Source organism: Nicotiana attenuata, unplaced genomic scaffold (genome assembly GCF_001879085.1).
Source record: "Nicotiana attenuata strain UT unplaced genomic scaffold, NIATTr2, whole genome shotgun sequence".
NCBI classification, from domain to species: Eukaryota; Viridiplantae; Streptophyta; class Magnoliopsida; order Solanales; family Solanaceae; genus Nicotiana; species Nicotiana attenuata.
In genome coordinates, this window is record NW_017670559.1 from 419095 (window position 1) to 430989 (window position 11895).

General features: G+C 36.8%; 1 protein-coding gene across 2 annotated transcripts in view; it reads left to right on the forward strand.

Moving 5' to 3' along the window:
- The window catches only part of LOC109240951 (DNA polymerase delta catalytic subunit), a 38323-nt gene extending 28241 nt beyond the window's left edge, over positions 1 to 10082 (forward strand). The window contains exons 23-30 of one of the 2 annotated variants that reach the window (XM_019407642.1): positions 41 to 213; positions 322 to 393; positions 7834 to 7908; positions 7991 to 8080; positions 8155 to 8315; positions 8917 to 8990; positions 9120 to 9207; positions 9393 to 10082. In XM_019407642.1, the coding sequence (XP_019263187.1) occupies positions 41 to 213; positions 322 to 393; positions 7834 to 7908; positions 7991 to 8080; positions 8155 to 8315; positions 8917 to 8990; positions 9120 to 9207; positions 9393 to 9480 (821 nt within the window). In that variant the 3' untranslated portion in view covers positions 9481 to 10082. Of the gene's footprint in view, positions 1 to 40; positions 214 to 321; positions 394 to 1942; positions 2505 to 7833; positions 7909 to 7990; positions 8081 to 8154; positions 8316 to 8916; positions 8991 to 9119; positions 9208 to 9392 lie in introns of those variants that run through there. The other variant, XM_019407643.1, reaches the window with a different exon arrangement.
- The last annotated feature ends 1813 nt before the right edge of the window (positions 10083 to 11895 follow it).

Here is an 11895-nt window from a genome sequence, read left to right on the forward strand (position 1 = left end):
TGTGATGATGAATTGTTACAGTTTTACCAATTTTCAACAGGGATTGAAACTGTTAGGAGGGATAATTGTCTCTTGGTCAAGAACCTTGTAACCGAGTGCCTTCATAAAATACTAATGGACAGAGATGTTCCTGGTGCTGTTCAATATGTCAAGAATACTATCTCAGATCTTCTCATGAACCGCATGGATTTATCTCTTTTGGTTATTACTAAGGTGAGAATACTCTTAAATCAGGTGAACATGGGGCTTTTGCTTCTTGCAACTTGTTTGAATATTTCAGAATTGTTAGTTTAGCATTTTCTAACTACTTAAGTTCAATAGGGTCTGACAAAAACGGGAGATGATTATGAAGTAAAGGCAGCACATGTTGAACTTGCAGAGCGAATGCGCAAGGTTGGTAAAACTTTATTTATTTGTGTATTTCTTAAAAGGTTAGTGGAAATTATTATCATTCTATTCTTGGTTTAATATCTTCAAGAGGGTTCAGTTACTTGTGTCCTTTGTCTGTAAAGATTGATCTCTAGCATCTTGCTCAAAAGTATTTGCTGGTTGAAATTTATTCAACTTAAGCTGTTAAGTTCCGCTTTTAAATTGCATTCTCATTATGTTTGGCATTTGTTCCTTATTTCTGGTGGCAAGGCTGTTCTCATCCAAAACTTATGTGGTTTTAATACTCATAATTCTAGATAAGCCTTAGATCAGAGATCACTATATTTATGTTGTCTTGTTGTAAGTAGCTCAACTTTTGTGAAATTCTGTGGGTTTTTGTGCCAATTATTCCGGTACTTCTCGAATTTGCTGTTAATCATACAAACTAGCTGCCAACTGGTTTGTATTTCTCAAGTTTGTAAAAGATAATGCAAAAGTTTCAAACTGTTCATTAGTTATTTAACCAAATTCTCCAGTCCTATTTATATGACTAATTCTGGTCACTTCAGCATGAAAAAGGATCAGTTGTAATATTCATCTGTAAGAGCTTCAAAAGTTCTCTCAGTTCTTCTGCTTAGTCTACCTTATGATGCATTTAGGCATTTAGCCCCCCCCCCCCCCCCCCCTCATCCGAGCCACTCGGCACCCCTAATCAGCATCCAACCTCTAATATGATCGAGTAAATTCAGCTTCAGCTGTTCATCCTTTGGACTTATATGTTTAATGTACAGCTAACATTCAACTTTTTGTGCCTTTCTGCAATTTTTTGCAACCTAACCTGTTTGAACTGAGTGTGATTGTGAAAAGAAGTGAGCACATTTTTACCTTTCTGATGAACACTGCCTCCAATAAAGTTATCCTTCTTTAGGAGACAAATCTAAAATGATATTGTGATGTTATCTTGTAGCATCTGATACGGTTGGCGCAACTAATGTGCTGAACAACACTATATTGGGTATAACAACTTCGGGATTGTTCTCGTTCCTCTTCTACACTGCTTAAAAATTTGTTGGAACATTAATAGCTCCAACATTTTCTTTACTGCATGAGCTATGTTCAGTGGCCGATCCAAGATTTTTAGCAAGGAGTTTCAAGATTTGAAGAAATATTTTTTATTCGGCGACATTTATAGATAATGGGGTTTACATAAAAAATATTAAAGTAAAATACAAAATGAACTATTTTTTAGAATTAAATTAATAATATGTTAGATCAAACTAATACATTGCTACGTTGTTTTGAAGTAACTTTTTCTTTTTCAATTTAAAAAGCTAGCGCGAAATGCAAATATCACAAAATAATTTTAAAAAGGCCAACTAAGGATGTTTACAAAAAATTTTAACAATAAAATATACTCCATTTAGGAAGATGTTCAGTTACACTCATATGGAGAACCAAACTCCCTATAAAAGTAATTGGTTTTATCTGGACAAGCTTGCATGAAGCCTGCCTTACTCAAGACAAACTCAGTAGAAGAAGCATTCCGACAGTGAACAGATGTTTTATGTGCCAGGAGGAATGTGAGAGTGTGAGGCATCTGTTTCTTCAATGCACGGTAGCAGCTGACATATGGAACATGTTTTTATCAGTTTTTGGACTTGCTTGGGTCATGCCTTGCAGTATCAAGGATGCTTACGAGAGCTGGTGCTCATGGAGAGTTGGGAAATCCATCAAAAAAACCTGGCAAATGGTGCCTGCTACAATTTTTTGGTGCATCTGGAATGAGAGAAATCGCAGATGTTTTGATGGGATTTCAACTCCTAATCACTCTCTTAAAGCAACTTGTCTAGTCAATTTATTTACTTGGTTAAACCCGGCCCCTGTAACTAGCTTTGAATCTTTTTGGGATTGTGTATGCTCATTAGTTATGTAAGTTTTTGTATATGAGCAGCCACACTTTTGTTGTATATTTTTTGCTATGCATCTTCTTGATGCCATTTAATGAAACTATCTTACTTCATCAAAAAAAAAAGATGTTCAGTTACAAAACTTGGTTAAAACACACCAAATGTACGTATCGCTAATATACATATTTTAAATATTCTAACAATAGTACCTAAAAGAAAAAGAAGAAGAAAGAAGTCGAAGAACGGTAAAAGAAACGTGAGGCTTGAGTAAAAATGAGTGAGGGGGGGGGGGTAGGGGTGTTAATCTTGAAAAATGAAGCAAATTGTGAGAATGCACAGGGAGAAAAATATTATTGATTAATATTCTATGTTACGATAAGCCCTATTTATATGTATACATAACACATAACCTACTCCTATTACATAAGGGACTAGGACTAATTACATATATTCACATAACTATTCTAACACTCCCCCTCAAGTTGGTGCATAAAAATCATATGTACCGAGCTTGTTACATATGTAGTTAATACGAGGACCAGTGAAGGACTTGGTGAAAATATCTGCAAGCTGATCATTCGACTTTACAAATTTTGTAGCAGTATCTCCCGGGAGTATCTTTTCTCTAACAAAGTGACAGTCAATCTCAATGTGTTTAGTTCTCTCATGGAACACAGGATTTGACGCAATACGAAGAGCAGCTTGATTATCACACACAAGTCCCATCTGACTAATCTCACCAAATTTCAACTCTTTGAGCAACTGTTTGATCCAAATTAGCTCACATGTCGCCATAGCCATTGCTCGATATTCTGCTTCTGCACTAGACCGGGCAACCACATTCTGTTTCTTGCTCTTCCAAGACACCAAATTTCATCCTACTAAGACACAATATCCAGACGTAGAACGTCTATTAGAAGGTGATCCTGCCAATCAGCATCTGAGTATCCAACGATCTGCTCATGGCCTCGATCCTCAAACAATAAACCTTTGCCTAGAGCTGGTTTTATATATCGAAGAATGTGGATAGCTGCATCCCAATGACTATCACAGGGAGAATCCATAAACTGACTCACAACACTCACAGGAAAGGAAATGTCAGGTCTAGTCACTGTGAGGTAATTTAATTTACCAACCAATCGCCTATATCTTGCAGGATCGCTAAGAGGCTTCCCCTGTCCTGGCAGAAGTTTAGAATTCGGATCCATCAGAGTGTCAATAGGTCTACAACCTGTCATTCCTGTCTCCTCAAGAATATCCAAGGCATACTTCCGCTGTGAGATCACAATACCTGAGCTAGACTGAGCGACCTCAATACTCAGAAAATACTTTAATCTGCCCAGATCTTTAGTCTGAAAGTGCTGAAAGAAATGTTGCTTCAACTTACTAACACCATCCTGATCATTGCCGGTAATAACAATATCGTCAACATAAACGACCAAATAAATACAGAGATTTGAAGCAGAATGCCGATAAAACACAGAGTGATCAGCTTCTCTACGAGTCATGCCAAACTCCTGGATAATTGTGCTGAACTTACCAAACCAGGTTCGAAGAGATTGCTTTAGACCATAGAGGGACCGACGCAACCGACATACAAGGCCACTAGACTCCCCTTAGCAACAAAACCAGGTGGTTGCTCCATATAAACCTCATCCTCAAGGTCAAGAAAAGCATTCTTAATGTCCAATTGATAGAGAGGCCAATGGCGAACAACAACCATGGATAGAAAAAGGCGGACTGATGCTATTTTAGCCACGGGAGAGAAAGTATCACTGTAATAGAGTCCAAATAACTGAGTATACCCTTTGGCAACAAGACGAGCCTTAAGTCGATCAACCTGGCCATCTGGACCAACTTTGACTGCATATACCCAACGACAACCAACAGTCGATTTACCCGAAGGAAGAGGAACAAGCTCCCAAGTACCACTCGTGTGTAAAGCAGACATCTCGTCAATCATAGCCTGTTGCCACCCGGGATGAGACAGTGCTTCACCTGTTACAATAGTTATGTGAATATATGTAATAAGTCTTAGTCCCTTATGTAATCGGAGTAGGTTATGAACAAAACACGTGCTCCCAAAGACACGGGGCGGAAGGGAGAACAAAAGTAAGTGGGGAAACAGGACAGAGAATGGAACTTGATTCTGGATAGCTGAAAATGGCATACGATTAATAAGATAGCAAGATGTAAGAATTGCATCCCCAAAAAACGCAACGGAACATGAGATTGTATGAGTAGGGTACGAGCAGTTTCAATAAGATGTCTATTCTTTCTTTTAGCTACCCCATTTTGTTGGGATGTGTACGGACAAGATGTTTGATGAATAATTCCATGAGAGTTCATAAACTGCTGAAATGGGGAAGACAAATACTCTAGGGCATTATCACTACGAAATGTGCGGATGGAAACCCCAAATTGATTTTGAATTTCAACGTGGAAGGTCTGGAAAATAGAAAACAACTCAGATCGATTTTTCATCAAAAATATCCAAGTGCACCTAGAATAATCAACAATGAAACTGACAAAGTAGCGGAATCCCAAGGTAGAACTGACCCGACTAGGACCCCAAACATCTGAATGGACTAAAGTAAAAGGTGACTCTGCTCTATTATCAAGACGCCGGGGGAAATGGGAGCGGGTGTGCTTACCGAGCTGACATGACTCACTCTAGAGTGGACAAATGAGATAAGTCAGGTACCATTTTCTGAAGTTTTGACAAACTGGGATGCCCCAACCGTTTGTGTAATAAATCTGGTGAATCAGTAACAAGACAAGTTGTTGAAGGAAGACAAGATGTGAGTCCATGTGATTTTGTAAGGATAAGGTAATAAAGTTCATCTGATTCATATCCGGTACAAATGATCCGCCCCGTACTGCATTCCTGTATAAAACAAGGTCATCAAGAAATAAAACAACACATTTAAGTGATTTGGCTAAGCGACTAACAGCTATGAGATTAAAAGGACTACCGGGAATATAAAAATTGAATCTAAAGGTAAGGAAGGAAGTGGACTTTCTTGACCTATTGCAGTTGCCATGGTTTGAGACCCATTGGCCATTGTGACTGTTGGAAGAGATTGAGAATATGAAATACTAGTGAAAAAGATTTGTTACCAGAAATATGATAAGATGCACCTGAATAAATGACCCAAGAGTCGGAAGAAGAAGATGATTGAGAGACACAAGTCACGCTATTACCTGTTTGAGCTACAGAAGCTATCTCAGAAGGTATCTGCTTACGTGCTTTATACTGAAGGAACTCGATATAATCTGATAAAGACACCATATGAACATTCGAAGTATAGGATCAAACAGTATTTGAGCCAAAAACATCAGATCTGAGTGACATTATAATGAACTTAAGAGAGATCAAAGCCAAATATCTGATGAAGATTACCAATAGTGATGGGATACCCTCAAATCAAGCAATTAGAAATTGGAACCAAACTATTATAATAATCGGACACTGCTGTACTTCTCAGATCTTCGTCGAAAGCAAATTGAAGTCAACAAAGTGGTGGAAATTAAATGACTGAGATCGGAATCAACATGCGACCTCTGTATGTGAACAAGGTGGCCGGAAAAAAGTGAGCAGAACAGTGACAGACCATTGCTCTCGCCGGAAAAACCAATGCTCTTGCCGGAAAACACTTTTCCGGTAACTAAGAAACCACAAAATCTCGAAAGGTCGAGTCGGAAAAGGCAGGCGACCAGCCCAGAAGAAAAATCAGACTTGAAAGATGCCGGAAAACGACCTCACGCACCGACGCGTGAGGTTACACTCTCGCCGGAACCCTAACTGCCGGGGGCGCGTGACGGCGCGTGTGACGTTATCTGCCGGAGGTCTTCATCGGGGTTTGGTCGTTGGTGACGACTGATTTCTTCCCGATGTCGTTGGAATGACACACAACGATAATTATCTCACCAATGCTCTGATACTATGTGAGAATGCATGGGAGAAAAATATTGTTGATTAATATTCTATGTTACAGTGAGCCCTATATATATGTATACATAACACATAACCTACTCCTATTACATAAGGGACTAGGACTAATTACATATATTCACATAACTATTGTAACACAAATGTTAAAAAGCAACAAGGACTCTGTGTGTCCCTTGATGAAATTATGACAAAAATGGTAAAACAACTCTATGTAAATGGAAAAAAATGTGCATAGAGGAAGGCAAGAATCGAACACTTGACAATTCACTTATCTTTAACCCCCTTCCCCGTTGTACCAGCTTTTTTTCTTGGATCAAGAGTGTTCAAACTAACGTATATGTTGAATAATAGTGATATTTTGTGAAATTTCACATAGAAAATTAGTGAAGTTTTCCGCGAAGGGGGTTCGGTTGAACATCCTTCCTTGCTACCATGTAGATACGCCTATGGCTATGTTAGCGCATACCCTTGTCCTTGATTTTATACGAGTGTCAAAGAAATTTATGATATCATGGGCCACTAAACTCATTGTCTAAGGTTTTGGTTTGGATGGCCGGTTCTTTCATATGGTATTAGAATCAAACTTTGGTAAGCCTGGTTTCATAACCCTTTCTCGCTAATATTGTATCTCTTCGGGCTTCTCTTTCTCTCTATTCAGCCCATGAATCACTAACTTTTGTTTATGTCCATTCCATAGCCTATCGAACCTACTCAGTCTCTCTACTCCAAACCCATTTCTTAGCCTATTGTCTCTTCCTTGGCTTCAGGCCCACACTTCTACCTGCTCTGCTACTACATCAGGTCCATTCTTCACTCTTCTTAAAGAAAAAAGAAGAATGTTTTTGAAAATCCAAGTGTAAACTCTAGAACCGAGTTACACTTGCATGAGGGAGTTAAGCATACACTTGTCCTTTATTGGTTGTATTAGAGTTTCTAAAGGGATTTATAATGTCATGGGTCAGTCCATTCATTGCCTTAAGGTTTTGGGTTAGATGCTCAGATTCTTTCCCAACCTAAGATAGAAATATAGCCCGTCACAGGAGTCAAGTTTCTCTTAGACAATTTGCTCTATTTCAATTTGAAAATCATGAATCTTTACATTATAGTTCTTCTGTATATATAGTTAAAACAGAGACTTTGGCTGAGAAAGATACAAGTATTTTCAGGAAAGGGGCTCAACTCTTGAACCTATTAAATATAAGGGTGTGATTTCTCTTTTCAGAGATTTCAAATTTTCTTCCAAAATCGAGCCTTCATTGCTTTCAAACCTGTATGCACTTATAATCTTTTATTGAAGCAAAACTAGGAGTAATTATCACTTTTTTGTTTGTTTATTTCTTTTATCTATTTGTAGGTTGGACCATTACATCCCTGCAGTCTAGTTATTTAAAGCTGGAGTGCTGATTTAATTGTCAACCTATTCTATGCTCTTATTGCCAAAAAAAGTAATAGCTTTCAGCTATCCTCCTTCTGGATACGTTTAAATGGCAGAAGATCTGCCCACTGAACTATTCTGGAACTTGCAGAAACCACATTTCTAGGATTCTTATGCTTTTCGTGCACCATAAAAATGAAATTGATGAAAATTTTTTTTTGACGTAGCGAGATGCTGCTACTGCTCCTAATATTGGTGATAGAGTACCTTACGTCATCATTAAAGCTGCAAAAGGTTCCAAGGTAATCGTCCCACTGATTTAATATGTGATAACAAGCTCCATTTTGTGAATGTGTCAAATCATGGTTATGTTATGACAAGCAGGCATATGAAAAGTCAGAGGACCCTATTTATGTATTAGAGAACAACATACCTATAGATCCTCATTACTATCTTGAAAATCAAATTAGTAAGGTCAGTATGGCTAGATTTTTCTTTAACTTAACAAATTCATTCTATCGGCTTTTAACAAATATATTTTATATCAGCCCCTTCTGAGGATTTTTGAGCCAATACTGAAGAATGCAAGTAAAGAGCTTCTTCAAGGAAGTCACACAAGATCGATCTCAATATCGACCCCTTCAAACAGTGGTATTATGAAATTTGCTAAGAAGCAACTCACTTGCATTGGATGCAAAGCATTAATCAGGTGCACTTTTTCTTTCTTGTCCCTTTAGATTTTACAAGAGAAGTTTCTGTTTTATATCTAAGGGAAATGATGCCTTCCTCTCAACATTCTCCTTGACCTGTGAGTTACAGACATAGTATTTGTATTTCGAATCATTGCTAAAAGCATCTGCCTAATTGTGGTCCTTCTCCAATCTGTAGATCTAAAATTTGCTCAATTACTAATTTTAAGTTCCCTTTGTAAGTAAGATATCCTGGAAGAGGCAGTATAGCAGCCATTCCTTGCTGAATTTCATGCTTTACTGGTGACATGAGTAGGTGGGAGTGTTGAGACTACCTTACAGTTATGAAATGATCATTTATATTTATAAAATGGAGTTTTGTATTTCTCTGGCAAAAAAGTTGTAAGGTGAAATAGGACCAAGTGGATCATAGCATTGTGAAGGCTCTTAGAGGCTTGCAGACAATTTTGTTTTTATCACTTAAACACCGCCCCCCGTCCTTCTCTCGAGATCGATCGATCGAGAGAGCCAGCTGAGCGGATGTGTTGCTTGCTTATTTCTGGGAAAAGCTATAGTAAATGTTGCAGAATAGTTTATTAACTTCTCTGCTCCTTCATCCAGTGGTTCTGATCGAACTCTGTGCAATCACTGCAAAGGAAGAGAAGCTGAACTTTATTGCAGATCCGTGACTAGTGGTACATCCCCATTGCTAACACCTTTTTTTTTTGCTCATTTCCCAAGAAGATGTGGTATTTTTATTCAGATTTCTCTAGGGAAGGACAGAGAGCTATAATTGCTTGATAACTGTGTACAACTGTATGCAGTGGCTGAACTAGAGAAGCTTTTTGGGAGGCTATGGACACAATGCCAAGAATGCCAAGGCTCTCTCCATCAGGATGTCCTATGCACTAGGTTCGAATAGCTCTCTACTTTATTGTGATGTGTGGTTTTTTTTATATCGTTTCAGATTTAATTTCAATCCATGCCCTAAAGATTTGCTTTTTATTTTGGACAATAATGGACTCTTGCTATTGCTAGTTATTCCTCTCATTGCTTCTATCCCCCTTCATTCTTCTAATGATCCTGATTTTCACCAGTCGGGACTGCCCAATATTTTATCGGAGGAAGAAGGCCCAGAAAGACATGGCTGAAGCCAAACTTCAATTGGATCGGTGGAACTTTTAAACTTCAATGCGGGAATCTTCATTGCTGCAAGTTCAACCTGTCATTTAACAGAGTATCATAATTCTCTCATTCTCTCGTTTTCTGGTGTGGAGAGTAGCAGAAAGTTCGAAATGATTTGAATAGCTGAGACTATTACGTACTCTGGAGATATAGCAAACGCTTCGAAAGGATGTGTCATGGTCGTTCAGGAGCTGTTTTGCTGAAGCATGAACGTATTTAGAGTCAATATGAGGCTTCCTCAAATCTAAGAACTGCTATTATAGACGAAAATTGTCAGGCTGGAGGAGTTTAAACTTCAAATCGTTTCAAGGATGGGATTCAGACAAACTTTTGTAGCTCCCAGCAACTGGCTAGTGTAAAATTTTAGTATTGATCTAGAGGTGTTCATGAGATTAGATGACTGGAGAACTTGAGATGTTAGATTATGTTATCTGTACAGGTGTTTCTGTAGGTATGTACAAGTGTTTTGGAGTTGCCATTTACTAGTAACAGTTCACTGCAAGTGCAACACATTCTTGGCATAGTAAGCATGATGTAATGTAAGCCAAGGTTCCAAAAATAGATGTTGCAATCAGCCTTGTTTGATCTCTCGCTGCATACTTTCTTCTTGTGCCAAGTGTTCCTTTTTTTCTTATTTAACATCACATTTTGCTTTGAATTTCATCCCTTCACACTTTATAGCTATTCAGAATGTTACAAGTCATGTCTAGTGGTGGCAAAATGGTTAAAAGAAAATAGTTATCCACTCATATTATTCATTAAAAATAGGTTGGATAATAAACTTTTTAAAAACGGGTCAAATATGAATAAGAACTATATTATCCACTTAGAAAATGGATAACTAATAGATAACTAATGGATACCTAATGTGTTTAACTATTACATTTGATAAACCTCAAATTGGGCCGTTTCTTTAGGAGATTAGAAATTCTCCCAAAAGTGATCATATTTAAGAAGTCATGGATAATATGGATATTCATAATATCTGCCGGTATCACGTTTTATATCCGTATTAAATATGGGTCAAGTCGAATAATTTATCCGTTTTTTAATTACCCATTTTTGACTCGCCCATATCCGACCCAACCTGCTAGTTTGCCACCCCTAGTCATGTCTAATGATAACGCTACCTCACCCTTTTAGATCTCAATTAACTATAACACTTGAAGATACTAAAAATGACCAGTGTTATGAATTACATATCTATATGGATGTCCACTAATCAAATATAACTCTCATTATTCTTCTCCATTATGTAGATAACTCACACTACTTCTCACCATTATAGTGTAACTCCCACACCTCCATAACTTCTCCATGATCTCTTCCATGATCTCAAATGTTTAATGCCATGTTTATGGTATTCTTTTGTATACTTCTATGTAATTCTATAAGTAGAGGATGAGAATTGATATTGTATACACTTGGAAAACACTTGAATACATGGAAGAAACAAGAATCTCTCCTCTCTTTCTCTCTGTATCTCTTATCTTGTTTTTCTTGTTCTATATTGTTACTTTGAGCTAAGTTTCTTAATACGTTATCAGCACGAAGTCTCTAACCTCAAAGGTTGAATCCACTTCTAGTGAGGTATACCTGGATAATCAAATTATCAAGCCTAATACTTCTTTTAGATTTTGATATCAGATATACATGTGAGTATATTTTGCCGAATGAATGTTGGTTCCTTTATTTTTGTTTTGTTGTGATGTTTCATCATAATATAAATTTAAATATTATTTTTATTCATGAATACAGTACTATTAAACTTTCATGAACAAAATAATAGGTGGCATGCAGTAGACTAAATAATCAACAGAAATGATACTTTATTGTTTATGCTTATGGGTTTTACTTTATAATGCGATTTTAGTATGCCTAGTATAATGATTATACATTAGTTTACGGTCAAATATAATAATAATAATAATAATAATAATAATAATAATAATAATAATAATTGTAACTATTTTATTTTAATAAGATATAATATTAGTACAAGAAGCATGTAATACACCAAATTTTTCAATGATAGTTATTATCAAATTAACATGTTGAATCATTTCTATATGGAAAGCATATAGTAGTAGATAGTAGACAGAGATTTGCCCACTATTTAATTTGATTTTCTGATTGTCTTAAAGGTTCTGCTGTATCTCTTTGATTTTTTTAGAGAGCATAATACTTAGTTTCCACAAAAGTGCATGGTAACTAGTAATACTATTATTTTATTTGATACATCATTTTTCCTTAATGTTCTGATCATATCACTTTCATCTTGAAGTGGGCTTATTGCAGCAAAGACAACATGTGAATTTTCAATAATATTTTGTATTTTCATATATCTATTTGACAATAATTACTTAACTGATTTGAGTAAACGAAAGTCTATTGTTGAGAATCGGATCCAATTGA